This window comes from Phoxinus phoxinus, assembly GCF_949152265.1.
Source record: "Phoxinus phoxinus genome assembly, chromosome: 19".
Lineage (NCBI taxonomy): Eukaryota > Metazoa > Chordata > Actinopteri > Cypriniformes > Leuciscidae > Phoxinus > Phoxinus phoxinus.
Genome location: NC_136894.1, coordinates 2,933,914 through 2,949,905, shown reverse-complemented (window position 1 = coordinate 2,949,905; position 15,992 = coordinate 2,933,914). Strand labels below are relative to the sequence as shown.

The 15,992-nt window shown below is 38.3% G+C and overlaps 1 protein-coding gene across 2 annotated transcripts; it reads left to right on the top strand.

Annotated features, from left to right (window-relative positions):
• Positions 1 to 582: 582 nt before the first annotated feature.
• On the top strand, positions 583 to 14,129 carry lypla2 (lysophospholipase 2). Of its 2 annotated transcripts, XM_079589906.1 has the most exons (11): positions 618 to 661; positions 2,184 to 2,213; positions 2,328 to 2,420; positions 5,282 to 5,313; positions 5,400 to 5,465; positions 5,588 to 5,635; positions 9,066 to 9,136; positions 9,365 to 9,438; positions 9,532 to 9,633; positions 10,764 to 10,940; positions 12,299 to 14,129. In XM_079589906.1, the coding sequence occupies exons 3-11, from the start codon at positions 2,343 to 2,345 to the stop codon at positions 12,347 to 12,349; spliced, it is 699 nt and encodes a 232-aa protein (XP_079446032.1). In that variant the 5' UTR covers positions 618 to 661; positions 2,184 to 2,213; positions 2,328 to 2,342; the 3' UTR covers positions 12,350 to 14,129. The 2 variants fall into 2 exon arrangements, with proteins under 2 accessions (XP_079446031.1, XP_079446032.1); XM_079589905.1 differs by lacking the exon at positions 2,184 to 2,213 and having other exon boundaries at positions 583 to 661.
• Positions 14,130 to 15,992: the final 1,863 nt, after the last annotated feature.

Genomic DNA, 15,992 nt, shown 5'->3' with positions numbered 1-15,992 from the left:
AAATTCACAATCCAGCAGTATATTAGACAATCATACAGTGAATTTAAGGATAGTTCACCCACATTTTTTTTTGTCAAAATGTACTCACCCTTATGTTATTCCAAACCAGTGTGAGTTTCTTCTGTTGAAAACTACAATATATTTTAAAGAATGTCAGTAACCAGACAGTTGACAGCACCCATTGACATTTATTTTTCCTACTATTGAAGTCAATGGGTGCTGTCAACTGTCTGGTTGCAAACATTCTTTAAAATATATTTTTCAACAGAAGAAAGAAACTCATACAGGGTTGTAACATAATGAGGGTGAATAAGTATTGACATTTTTTTTTTTTTTTTTAGACATATAAACAAAATTACATTAGCTTTTGATCATGTATTGAGTGATGTTTTTTGCAGATGGTTTTTAAATTAGTGTTTATTTATTTTTGTAATACTTTTATTTCGTCCATTCAGTACAGCACTGTGATCAACACTGTTGTTTTATTATGTCCTTTACAAATAAATTGGAATTGTAGACTTTTACATGTACAAAATAAGGTACAGATTGCTCGCTTTTGCAATCACGCGGTTGAAGTAACGCGATGACGTCACGGCGCCGTGTCCCCGCCCCTCTCCGGCAGAAGGAGCGGAAGTTCCGTTGTGACCTGGGATAGCAAGCGGTGAGTCAATACATTTGTTGCAGTTAACCGCTGTTTATATCTGTTTTTTTCCCTTCCTGAACACTAAAATGTATTCTACCCCCTGACCTTGGCTGTAACGATCGCTATAAAAGCGCAAGTTTGTCGCGGAGCAGCGTTATAGTGGGCTTAACCGCGGGGGTAGAGAGATCCAGCTAGCTCCATCTCTGAGGCTGTGGGTTCATTGTGACAATAATACAGGCGAAACAGGATTACGCTGCCGATCGAGTATTAATGAAACGACTTAGCGGCTTTATTTATACATGAATCATGTCCTTGATTCCATCAGCCTTGAAAAAATAAGCTATGTGTCTCTATTGTTTTCACTGCCCATCCCTTCCTATTCATTGTGAATATATGATCGTGGTGTTCATGTGAAGGATTATTGAACTGACGCATTAGAGATGATCAATACACTCATTTGTGACTGTGTATCAATGAGCCATTGTGTGGCGAACACTCAAACTGGTGCATAAGGACACCATGCAGTTTCATTTGGAAAAGTCCTTTGTAATATTCTTCTGGTATTTTGTGGAGATTCCATAAGCAGGTGGTTTAATAAAAGTATTTAATATGTGCATTTCTAAAGTCTAGGAAGCCAGACTGACCGATATAAACTCAGACAGGCACATATATTCAAGTGTTTGTTTGAAACTAGGGATGCACCGATATGAAAATTTGGCTGATACCGATAACATATAATTCTTTATATTTAACAGCCGATAACCGATATATTTCCAGATAAATCTAAATCACAATTTTTATATAATTTGAGAGCCTGATTAGACAAAAAAAAAAGTCTCACCATTAAAAGCCATATTAACATTTTCTCATTATAATTTTATGTAGCCTATATAACGGACTTGCGCTGCACATTTTACACTTCACTGCATTTTATTTTTATAGTGATTCGTTCTAACCATTTTTTAAAGCAATTTAAACCCCTCATGGCGAACAGTGCACATCTCAAGTGTCTCAGCTGATGAGATAATCCACGATTTATCGACGTTATTATATCGGCCAAAAATAAAAAAATAAACATATATCTGCCGATATTACGTGCAACCCTATTTGAAACACTCCAGGCTTGTATCACAGTCACCCAGGCCTCTCAGAAACACGAATGAATCCATTAAACCGTAAACTGGAGTGTTTTGCCTCCTGCAACTGTCAAGATTTGATTTCTCAGCGCTGTCATGTGGTTCCAGGAAAACAGGGACCCGTGGTTTCCATTTAGGCTTCATTAGTTTTCTGGGAACTCGTCTTAAGCAGACGTCTGCAAGTACAAACTTGTGATCTGTAGAAAATGAAGCTCTGCGTGTATGATTAACATAAGCGTCAGTGCTTATCCCGTAGACTTAATCACCCTGTAATTTTTCACTTTTTTCTTTTCCTCGTCTAGATTTCAATAGAGCACTTTTAGTTTTAGATGGGCTTGAGTTGCTAGTTAAAATGACTTTAACAACACTGGCAATTAAACCAACTTTTGTTAATCATTCTGCAGCCTGCTGACAGTTTCTTTCTAAAATTGCTGGTTTGTATCTTTAATAACCATTTCTCCCATACTTAATGCCTGGGCCTTTGTGTTTTACATAAACATGTTGTTCTGATTGCTTTTGAACGTGTTGTTTTTGTATTTTTCTAAAAGCACTCCTCACATTGTATGTGTGGCAACAACATGTCTGTACCTCTGCTCGCTGAAGCCGTGACCGTGTCTGGGACGGAGAAGGAGACGGCTGTGGTGAGAGAACCGTCCAATCATTAACCAAAATCTGATTCATTAGCATTACAGAGGCCAGGCTTCAAATATAGCAACTCAGTTTCCTTGAATGGTTTGTTCTCCCCAAAATAAAAATTCTGTCATCATTTACTCATCCTCGTGTTGTTCCAAAACCATAAGACTTTGATTCCTCTTCTTCAAAACACAAATTGACGTATTTTTAAAGGTCCTGTTCTTCGTGATCCCATTTTTTAAACTTTAGCTAGTGTGTAATGTTGCTGTGAGAGCATAAATAATACCTGTAAAATTATAAAGCTCAAAGTTCAATGCCAAGCGAGATATTTTATTTAACAGAAGTTTCCTTTCAAAGCCTACAGCGAACGGCCGGTTCGGACTAGCCTACATCCTCTACTTCCTGCTTTAATGACGTCACTAGAACAGTTTTTTGACTAACCTCCGCACACAGGAATACACAAAAAAAGGGGGCGTGGTTTTGTTGCGCTCCTACAGAGAAGAGGAAGAGTTGCGTTTGTAGAGTGTGTGTGTCGCCATGTCGTCGAGACGCTGTTATTTTCATCGCGGAGTCAAATCACCTTACATTAACACTGAGCGCATGCATCTCCACGTTACGGTAAGAGGCGTGACCTTTCCGGGCAACGTGCGCTAAGCTGCTGTCCAATCACAACACAGGAACCGCTGGCACAATCAGAACTCGTTACGTATTTCTGAAGGAGGGACTTCATAGAACAAGGAAGTCATCAGCCCGTTTTTAGGACAGTGAAAACAGCGGTATACAGAGAAGTACATTTAGTAAAAAATACTGTGTTTTTTTACACGCAAAACATGAACACATGTTATATTGCACACTAGCCTGGCTAACGCCAGACCCAATTCTCGTTGAGACTTGGGTCTGGGAACCACATGTACATTTTCTCGTATTTGAGGCGTGGTTTACGAATGCCCGGCGCCGTTTATTGGGCGCTACGAATGTCTATCAAATGCGCCTGTACGCTCATAGCCAATCGTTTCCATTATACCAGATGACGTATGTAGAGCGACAGAAATTAGACGATGGGTAAGATATTTTTGTGTAAACAAAGACGTTCAGCGACTATTGCCGTTTGTGCAAGATAAACGGGAGGGTTGAAGGTATATATGGACACTCCACAGACATGTTTTTATAAAAAAAGGCGAAAATCTGGTCCATGGTATCCAGACTGCCTTTCAGCGTGAATAAAATCGCGCTGCACAAAGGCAGTATGGGGAAACCCAGGCTAATTGCACACTGTAAACACAATCAAAGCTTCAGAAACACAGGAAAAACGGGACCTTTAATTAAAGGTGCAGTGTGTGATTTTTAGCGGCGTCTAGTGGTGAGATTTGTGAATTGCAAACCGCCAGTCACTTACGGCCTATCCCTCCCTTTTCAAACTCGAAGGGGAAGCTACGGTGGCCGACGTAACCAGCGCATTTCTCCCCACATAGCAAACCCACAACACAGCGAGGGAGAAGATTAGTAAAAGTTTAGCTGGCTAATATGAGCTGTTATGCTGTAGGCTAACGCTAGTGTTTCACGGTCAATAGTATAATCAGCTGATTGTCTCACGAACGTAACCAGCACATTTATTCCCACATAACACAGCAAGGGAGAAGAACTAAGTTAAATGAAACAATATAACTACATATAACACCACTGACAAGGGAAAAGTCACTTCTCACGGTGTCTATGGCTAGCTAGCTTCTAGGTAATGCTAACATTACGAAACAACAGTTTTCATTTGCATTGTTCAAGTTGGAATACCTATCCAGCAGAAAAAAGGCAACTTCGGCGTCGCTTTGAAAGCCTTTTTCCCAAATAAGACCCTTCCATCGGTGAAAAGCCACACCGATGTTGACCCGTGATTTTTGCCTTCATTTCTCCCTTATTTTTCTATAAAATATCTGTGTGTTCGCTGTCGACTACGGTAGAAACATGACGTCACAATATGTCGATCTTCATAGAAGGGGGTGCCTGCGCTTATGTAGATATAAATGACTCATTCTAAGGTAATGCAACATAACGGTTCATTAAGTAAGGTCTTTATACGCCACTGAAAACATAGTTATGGATCTTATATTGCATTTCTGTCAATAGATCCTCAGAAATAATACACATTGCACCTTTAAGACTAAGACGTTCCTGAAAGACTTCTGGTCATAAAGGCGTCGTAAATCAAGTCGACTGATTAAATCCAAGTCTTCTGAAGAGACATGATCGGTTTATATGATAAACAGATTTAATTTAGGCTTTTATTCACACACATGGATAGAGCTCATCAAATATGGTAAACACGGACACTCAAAATTTTATGTGATTCATGAGAACCAATGAGATTTGTTCTAGAGTGTGATGTTTAGCATATGTGATTTTCTCTATATATGTGTATAAAAGCCTAAATTAAATCTATTCATCATATAAAGCGATCATATCTCTTCACAATACTTGGATTAAACCATCCAATTCATATAGATTAATTTCAAAAACCTTTTATGATCTTTCAAGTTTTGGTTACATGGACGTACAGTGGACTTTCGTTAAAAATATCTTTATTTGTGTTTTAAACATTAACAAGTTTAATGGGTTTGGAACAACGTGAGGGTGAGTAAATTCATATTTTTGGATGAACTATTCCTGTAATAAGAATGCTCTTTCACAGTCTGAATGAAAGTCTATCTGCCGCCTTCTTTATCGGAAGAAATAGATACACAGAAAGCTGAAGCTTGCTATTGAGATGGTATCTTCATATGAAATAACCAAGAGTCAGCATCGAGCACAGGAAGTCGCTCCTCTTTTGGGCTTTGCAGAGAGATTAGTTTCACATCATGTTCTGTTAACTTTGCAGGTGATCTTCCTTCATGGCTTGGGTGACACAGGGTAAGTTCTGTTCATTACGGGCCGGTTGCAGGATCTTCTGATGTTCCTCGTCCCGCATGAAAATAACCCTGTTGTGTTGCTTATAGACACGGCTGGGCTGATTCCATGACGTCTATTAGACTGCCGTACATCAAATACATCTGTCCACACGCGTAAGTGACGTGCAAAACATGTTAGATGCATTGGTTGTTATGCAATAAAGAAATATTGTTAGTTTTAATTTTTCTTTGTGTAGTTTTATTGCAAACTAGTCTGTCGTTCTTTCTGACTCTAGACCCAGAATCCCTGTAACGCTCAACATGAAGATGACCATGCCCTCATGGTAAGCCGCCGCTGCTGCGGGTACATTACAGTTCTAGTAATGCCTGGCTCAGATTACGCCATTTTTCTGTCTGTTACGATCGTCACTGTGTCAGATTACGCGATTTTGACTCGTAAAATCTTGTCGTGTTGTGGACAAGAAACATGTCAGACTACACGTTGCTTTCCGACCAGCCATCGCGTGCCGTCTCACACACACACACACACACACACACACACTCTCTCTCCTCTACTCACTCACTCACTCACTCACACACGCACTCACTCGCACACATTCACTCACACACATACACACACACACACACACACACACACACACACACACACACACACACACACACACACACACACACACACACACACACACACACACTCTCTCTCTCTTCTGCTTACTCACTCACTCGCACACATTCACTCGCACACATACACACACACACACACACACTCTCTCTCTCTCTCCTGCTCACTCACTCACTCGCACACATTCACTCGCACACATTCACTCGCACACATACACACACACACACACACACACTCACACACACACACACACACACACACACACACACACACACACACACACACACACACACACACACTCACACTCTCACACACACACACACACATACTCTCACACACACACACTCTCACACACACACACACACACACACACACACTCACTCTCTCTCCTGCTCACTCACTCACACACGCACTCACTCGCACACAAAAACGCACACATACTCACTCACTAGCACTCACTCACTCACACAAAAACGCACACATACTCACTCACTAGCACTCACTCACTCACACAAAAACGCACACATGCTCACTCACTAGCACTCACTCACTCACAAACTCACTCACACACAAAAATGCACACATGCTCACTCACTCACTCACTCACTCACTCACTCACTCACACACTCACTTACTCACACACAAAAACGCACACATGCTCACTCACTAGCACTCACTCGCTCGCTCACTCACTAGCACTCACTCACACACAAAAATGCACACATGCTCACTCACTAGCACTCACTCACAAACTCACTCACACAAAAACGCACACATGCTCGCTCGCTCACTCAAACTCACTCACTCACACACACACAAAAACACACATGCTCACTCACTAGCACTCACTCACAAACTCACTCACACACACAAAAACGCACACATGCTCGCTCGCTCACTCACTCACTCACACACAAAAATGCACACATACTCACTCACTCACTCACACACACAAAAACGCACACATACTCACTCACTAGCACTCACTCACTCACACACACACAAAAACACACATGCTCACTCACTCACTCACTCACTCACTCACTCACTCACACACTCACTTACTCACACACAAAAACGCACACATGCTCACTCACTAGCACTCACTCGCTCGCTCACTCACTAGCACTCACTCACACACAAAAATGCACACATGCTCACTCACTAGCACTCACTCACAAACTCACTCACACAAAAACGCACACATGCTCGCTCGCTCACTCAAACTCACTCACTCACACACACACAAAAATGCACACATGCTCACTCACTCACTCACTCACTCACTCACTCACTCACTCACTCACTCACTCACTCACTCACTCACTCACTCACACACTCACTTACTCACACACAAAAATGCACACATGCTCACTCACTAGCACTCACTCACAAACTCACTCGCACAAAAACGCACACATGCTCGCTCGCTCACTCAAACTCACTCACTCACACACACACAAAAACACACATGCTCACTCACTAGCACTCACTCACAAACTCACTCACACACACAAAAACGCACACATGCTCGCTCGCTCACTCACTCACTCACACACAAAAATGCACACATACTCACTCACTCACACACACAAAAACGCACACATACTCACTCAAACTCACTCACTCACACACACAAAAATGCACACATGCTCACTCACTAGCACTCACTCACAAACTCACTCACACACACAAAAACGCACACATGCTCGCTCACTCACTCACTAGCACTCACACACAAAAATGCACACATACTAACTCACTCACTCACACACACAAAAACGCACACATACTCACTCACTCACTCACTCACTCACTCACTCACTCACACACACAAAAACGCACACATGCTCACTCACTCACTCACTCACTCACTCACTCACTCACTCACTCACTCACTCACTCACTCACTCACTCACTCACTCACTCACTCACACACACAAAAACGCACACATGCTCACTCACTCACTCACTCACTCACTCACTCACTCACTCACTCACTCACTCACTCACTCACTCACTCACTCACACACACAAAAACGCACACATACTCACTCACTCACTCACTCACTCACACACACAAAAACGCACACATGCTCACTCACTCACTAGTCTCTCGTTGTGGAGGACCGAAAAAAAAAATCAAACATGCTAGTCTTTTTGTCGTGATGTCGTGAAGCATCGCAGACGCGACGTAGGTTGTCGCCCACTATGACACACTATACGAGATGAAACGATCGAATCTTGCGTCCCGACGCCCGTTGTCGTTTACGAATCCCCACGACACCCTATGCCAAACGAACCGTGCCAAAATCGTGTAATCTGAACCAGGCATAAAAGTGCTGGGGGGATTTAACATGTAATTGAAACCTGGAAGTAAACCATGTTTGATGAATTTGAGAAATGTAAAAGAAAGGAAATGTATGATGTAGTATTTCAGATTCAGCACTATTCTTGGTCATCTAATTAAATAAGTACATTTGTGACTTCGTACAGACAGTCAAATGCTTTATACTTGTGGTTAAAGTGAAAAGGATTTGTCAGGTTGCTGATGTAATATAATATAATCAGCTTTGAAATCACAAGAACCAATTATTTAAAAATATATTACAAAATTATTTAAATTGTAAATTAAAAATACATACCAACATTTTAAAATTTATTAAAATAGAATATTTTTAATCAAATAAATGCAGCATTGGTGAGCATTTATGACTATATATTATAATCAGTGTTATTTTAGTTTTATAGTTTTATTAATATTTGAAATGACTTATTTTTATTTTTATTTCAGTTGAATTTTTAGTTATTTATTTGTGTGCTTTTTTATATTTTTTTATATTACTATATAGGCTTAATTAATTTTTTATTTTAGTTTTGGTTAGTTTCATATATTTTCTGTTAATAAATTTAGCGCTTAAACTTATTTCGTCTTATTGCTAAGGCAACATTTCAAATTTTCCGACGTTAATATATCGGCCAAAGGTTTTTAATAGTTTTAGTTTTAGGTAATATAGTATAAAACGGGGAAAACTGTATTAATACAATTCTAAATAAAAGCATTTTTCACAAGTGGACTTGTACTTTTCGGAGTCTTTTTTAAAATTCTTGTCTAATTTTCTTCTTCTCAGGTTTGACCTGATGGGCTTAAGCCCAGAATCCCCAGAGGATGAAGCAGGGATTAAGAGAGCGGCAGAGAACAGTGAGCAACATTTGTTTTTGGACACACATGCACATTGGGGCAGTTTCCTGAATACAGTATAAGCCGTCCATGACTTAAAAACATCCAAAAATGATCTTAGTCTGTGTCAGCGAATGTAAAACCACATGAAGATACACAGCAAGTTAATGAGGAACACATGTAACGCGAGATAATACTGTTATCTGCTGAAATTTGATTATGTGGCTCTAAGTATAGTCTCTTCAACAGTAAAGGCCATCATCGATCACGAGGTAAAGAATGGTATACCATCCAATCGTATTCTTCTGGGTGGCTTCTCTCAGGTAAGTGGTCTCTCTCCTGAAGGTGTGTACGAGGAGTTAAACTGCTGAGACTGCAGATGATCTTCAGGTCCTGGTTTGTTGTTTGATGTTCAGGGTGGAGCTCTGTCTCTCTACACCGCTCTGACCTCGCAGCAGCAACTAGCCGGTGTTGTTGGACTTAGCTGTTGGCTTCCACTTCACAAGACTTTCCCACAGGTACAAGACATTCAGCAGTGTGTGTGTGTGTGTGTGTGTGTGTGTGTGTGTGTGTGTGTGTGTGTGTGTGTGTGTGTGTGTGTGTGTGTATACAGGTGAAAATCAAAAAATTAGAATATGGTGCAAAAGTTAATTTATTTCAGTAATTCAACTTAAAAGGTGAAACTAATATATTATATAGACTCATTACATGCAAAGTGAGATATTTCAAGCCTTTATTTGTCATTTGTTATCATTTTGATGATTATGGCTTACAGCTTATGAAAACCTTTTCACAATATTCTAATTTTGAATTTGGGGTTTTCATAAGCTGTAAGCCATAATCATCAAACTTATAACAAATAAAGGCTTGAAATATCTCACTTTGCATGTAATGAGTCTATATAATATATTAATTTCACCTTTTAAGTTGAATTACTGAAATAAATGAACTTTTGCACCATATTCAAATTTTTCGAGTTTCACCTGTGTGTAAATATATGTGTATTCAGGGCTTGACATGTATTTCAGCAGTGGCGTTTAACACAGTCACTTTGGCGGGTTGAATTTTATATATAATATATAAATTTTTTAATTAAAATTTTTCCGACAGCGAGTGACACACAAACCCGCCTCTCCTCACTCTCTTGTTTAATTTGCTTCGGATGAATATTGTTGGTGTTGGCTTGAATTTCGACATGGGATTGCACATATTTTTCTTGTTCCTGCAGATTTTGAGCTCACACCCAAAGTGCGGCACATAAAGCCGCTTCTCAGAACTAAATAGATTTTTTTTTCACTGCTATTTGCGCTTAAACTGTCAAATACACACATAATAATGTCAAAATGCTGGTTTAGGCGGTATTCACATAAACACAGTCACTTATGTTTTAAGTGAACGTAAACAGTTGAGAAAGAAAACATGTGTACAGTGTAATGGATCAGTGCGTCAGGTCTTAAAGTGACAGCAGCCTAATATACTGCAGCCAAATTATGAGATGATATTAAAAATATATATTTGGCAGTTTTTCCCCATGGTATCAATGTCAAAATTGTGACTAGTGAAAATGCTGAATCGGAATTGTCAATGCTGTCAATGCTCAGCCCTGATATATATATATGTCAATATGTATCTGCTTTTCCCCCATTAGGCTGCAAGTGGGAGTGGAAACAAGGGCACTCCCATTCTGCAGTGTCATGGCGAGATGGATCCCATGATCCCGGTGCAGTTCGGGGCCATGACAGCAGAGAAGCTCAAGACCATCGTGTCTCCAGGGAACATCACCTTCCGCACTTACCCGGGTCTCATGCATAGCTCCTGTCCTCAGGTGAGTCTGTCCGTTGCGCTCACAGAAACCTCAGGCCTTGTCCTCACTCATACGTCTTCGTTCCAAAACGCATCTTTTTCTCTCCGGTTTGGCCTTCTGTCCACTTTGAGACGGTGTTTTTGTCAATGAAGACTGAGGTTTTTGAAAACGTTCTTCCATGTAGGTCAATTTAAAAAAAATGTTGCATGTTTACTACTAGTCATGTGACACATATTGTACCCATAGATAATATCTATGGTTATACCGGCATTGGTGTGCCTGCTATATACTTTCATAGTGTTGCTAAAGAGAAATGTTCATATTGCATTCCTGCAAAGATGACTGAAAATGAACTCGCAGTTGCTGTCCTGCTTCAAAACATGAGGACAATTGCGTTTTAGACCGTGTGGCTTTGAGTGCCACACTGAGTGGTGGGAAATTTTGTTAATACAATGATGGTGCCAGAAGAATAGCGTGAGAACTTTGTCTGCTCTCTTGGTATCATCTTGTGAACTTTTAGTATGTTTTACTGCATGCGCATTAAAGTTGATTTAAGCATTTTCTGATGGATGAGCAACTTTTGGAAAACGCTAATGTGGACAGGGAGCATTTTGAAATTAAAATGCCGTTTTCAAATGTATCCGGATTAATGTAGACTCAATTTAACACAGGATTTTAGAGATTCCTCTGGGAAAAAAAGTATCTGCCAAATACATTTGGACCACCGATATGTCTTTATTTGAGTAGTTGTCCTTCAAAAGTAAGATTTTTTTTTTAATGCTTTTGATTTTATTCTCTTATGCTCACCAAGGCAGCTGTAAAGTTATTACTTTCACAATATTTTGTGAAATATTAAAATTTTAAAGACCTGTTTTATTTTATTTTACTATATTGTACAATTTAACTTATTCCTGTGATCAAAGCTGAATGTTCAGCATCATTACTCCAGTCTTCAGTGTCACATGATCCTTCAGAAATCATTCTAATATGCAGATTTGCTGCTCAAGAAACATTTATGATTATTATTATCAATTTAAAAAAAAAAGTTGTGCTGCCTCATATTTTTGTGGAAACTGTGATACATTTTTTGATGAGTAGAAAGTTCAAAACAGCTCTTTTGAATCCGACACTGTAAGTGTCTTCTGTCTTTCATTTATTGCCTTTTGATCAATTTAATGTATTAACTTTTTGAAAATAAAATGTAAATATTGCTCAGAACTAAAATTTAGAAGCAAACTCCTGTGAATCAATAACAGGATGAGGTCTGAACTAAAATCATGCACAATATTATCTTAGATGTTGTACAGTAGTTATGTCAAACAATATTATGTGTCCATACTAGTTCTAACACCCACACTGCTCTCTGATTGGCTTTACAGGAGATGTCCGCTGTGAAGGAATTCATTGAAAAGCAGTTGCCCCGAGTCTGACCTCAATCTAACTCACTGTGACCCTTAGACACTGACCTCTCACCTCCGACCTGCCATTCTCTCACAGGAAACAGCCATGATCCCCAACAACACAACATGCGCATGAACATTCAGTTGTACATACTGTGAACATGCAACACATGCAAACCATCTCATCTCACGCCTTTCTTAGTAATTATTTCATACATCGTTAAAAAGTGATATTATTATTATTATTATTATTATTATAAGTGACAACAGTTGGCATCCCGTACATACAATAATTTCCCATGAAGCATTTGCTCTTTTCTTTAAGAGAGACTCATTAACTTTCATCATGCATTCCTGTAAGCATTAAATCTCAAACCGTTTCCCAGTGTCTCTCTCTCTCTCTCTCTCTCTCTCTCTCTCTCTCTCTCTCTCTCTCTCTCTCTCTCTCTCTCTCTCTCTCTCTCTCTCTCTCTCTCTTTCTCTTTCTCTTTCTCTTTCTCTTAAGCAAGGCGGTAAACGTAACATTTTTCTGGACAGCTTTGTGGCAGAACTTGGGAAAGTTCGAGTGTCCGTCTGGAGTGAGTCTCGCCGCGCTGCTCTGCATGCTGGTCCCGCGGCGCATGGCTTCATCGGGATGCTGCAACTCATACTTCTGTTTAGTTGATCTAGAAATGCGAGAAAGGCAAGCAAACATGTCTCAAATAAACTACTAAAAATGACTCATTTGAATCGTCCTGGATGCTTTGTTCTCCGTGGAATATGAATTCTGGCACCAAGTCTATATGCAAAATTAGCTGATTTAATTACACCATGCTTGAACTTGTATAATATACTTATTTAAATTAACAAATGCACATAACCAGCTTTATATCGGAGTATCTCATTATAAAATAATCAACGATAACATCACTTATTATTGATAATAATAATAATAATAATCAAAGTGAGTCACTCCAGACGGGGCCGATCATTTTTTTCCAGTAGCTTTAAATAGCTTTCCCAAATCCTCCCTAATTCCCTGTTCACCTCATAACCGCATCATCCTCCACCCATGTGACCAAACACACTCAAGTGTTCTGGGGTCTCAGATGGCATATGTATATACATTTCAGGTTCCATATTATTGCATAAAAGTATTGTTTACTGACACGATCTATTAACAAAAGATGGAAGGTCACAGTTACGCCAGCAGCGTGGCGGATTAAGCCTGCTGATATTAAACAATTATGAGGTAACCTTAATTATTAACTATTAAAATTGAAATATGAGTCATTTCTCTCACAGTTTGCTTGTATACATTTGAAAATGGATTATTAAAACGTGTGATGATATCTCTAAACCAGTTGTTTGCAATGTAGTGAATGTTGCTTTTTTAATCTAAATAGATGTTCTTCTTCGATTATATATTATTTCAGTGTTATTTTATCTTCTATCTAAGTCCATTTGACTTCCATGTTTTCATAACTGCTATGATCCCCTCTTTTATAATTGGCATTATTCCTTCTTATTAGTTTCTGAGCTTCAGACAGGTTTCCTATTTTGCCCTGTGGCTTGAATGTTTATTGTATGAATCATGGGAAGGCCAGGCACAAGTTGGTCAGCAGAAACGGGCGATATCTTTGGGTTTAACAGTTTATGTCCACCCGAGTTGTTTTGTTGCTGTTTTTTATTTTTTTTTGTCTTTAAAAAAAAAAAAAATCTGTTATGTTCCGTTGTCGTTGTCTTTATTTGAAGTGTACTGAGGAACAATTGGTTCTTCAGAAACTTTCCCAAAACACCTGTATGTGAAATAAATGATGCAAATCACAGCAATGCAGTCTTGTTTTATTAATAATGTCAACTTCAACCAAGCAAGACAAAAAAAAAAAAACATCACAGACATCAATGCACAGCAACATATTATGGTTATGTACAGTGTACATTGCACACACTGTCTCTCCTTTTATTTTCCTAACAGGAGGCAAGTAAATAGACCAAAGGGTGTAACAGGTTTAAGGCATGAGAATGTGTATAGGATACGCCTTGAGTAAAAAACGAGAACTTCCAGTAAATATTTTATTTGCTATTTATCTTTTAATTAAATGAGGTCCAAAGTCGGTCGAAATGTGTAAAACCACTAAAGAAAGTGATCCAGCTGGAGCAGAACTGCTGTCCTCAACACATGTACAGAAATCAAAACGAAGAATATGCCACATCAAAACAGATTTTATTTAAAGGGACATGCATTTGATCTAAATCATTTGATAAATGTATTTACATAACATCTATAAATATCAAAATAGCAAGATTGGTTCAGTTCATTCATATTTCCACAAAATGACTCGAGCGCACAGACTGAGTTCGGAGGCGATATAAAATGTTCCTGTAGGTGGCGCAATGATGTTCAATCTGTTATTTTACCCATTTATTTCCAACTGGTTACATTTGCATAGACAGTATGCACATTTGTAACCAAATGTTTCTTCTGCGTTTGAGTAGTCTAAAGTCTAAAGTGCACAGAACTGTGAACAATGAATGAAAATGCAAACTGCGCTCATTTCACGTGAAAAACCAGTGAAAATACACCTACCATATAACTATGGTTAAAATAGAATGAAAATAAAGTAAATGCAAAATACAAGTAATATAAATAATTAATAAATATACAATATTTAATTTTAAATACATAAATATAGACACAGTCTATACAAGTTAAAAATGAATCCAGAAAATAATAATAATACATGCATAATAAATAAATATAAAATAAAATAAATTCTGGACTAAATTAATCGTATTGTGTTTTTTCAAGTTATTAATTAATTTAATAATTCACACTCATAAGTTGTCAAATCTGTTGCTTTAAAAGTGTTTTACACACAAATAAATTGTTTTAAATCATATACACTCACATAAGTTGAAGAAGCCAGTCATATCAGTAGCCTTGTACATTTAATAAAAAACTAAACAAAACAGAACAAAACAATTATGGCCCAAATCTGTGGAGGACCAAAGAAAGACAATATTGTGAAATATATTAAACAATAAATGTGCTTTCATGGAATTTTACAAAATGAATACATACATTTATTTATATATATAAAAGAGGCACAAAATCTCTTTCTCGGACCTTTACCATGATCAGTTCCCTGCTGGTGGAATGATCTGCCTAACTCAGCCAGAGCCGCTGAGTCCATACCCATTTTTAAGAAATTGCTGAAGACGTATCTTTTTCGGCAGCATTTAATCCAGTAATACTAACACACTCTTCTTTATTCTAACAAAAAAAAAAAAAAAAAAAGTACTGTACGTTGGATTGTACTGTGAAGGGTCATAGCATTTACATACTGTTGGTCTACTGCTAGTTTAATTGCTTCTATTGTTTCTCATTTGTAAGTCGCTTTGGATAAAAGCGTCTGCTAAATGAATAAATGTAAATATATATATATATATAAAACAAATTATAATGTTTTTATTTATTTATTTACTATTAGATCAGAATAAACTCGCACATTTAATCGTTTTTTTATCGAATTCATTATTTATTTAAATATTTAACTATATTTATTATAATATACGCATTGTATTATTATTATTTTATTTATTATTTTCTGTTTGATTTTGAACTGTGCTCCTCCTGTGCGGTAGGTGGCGGTAAGTCGCTCTTAGACTCGGTCCTTCATCTGCCGTTAAC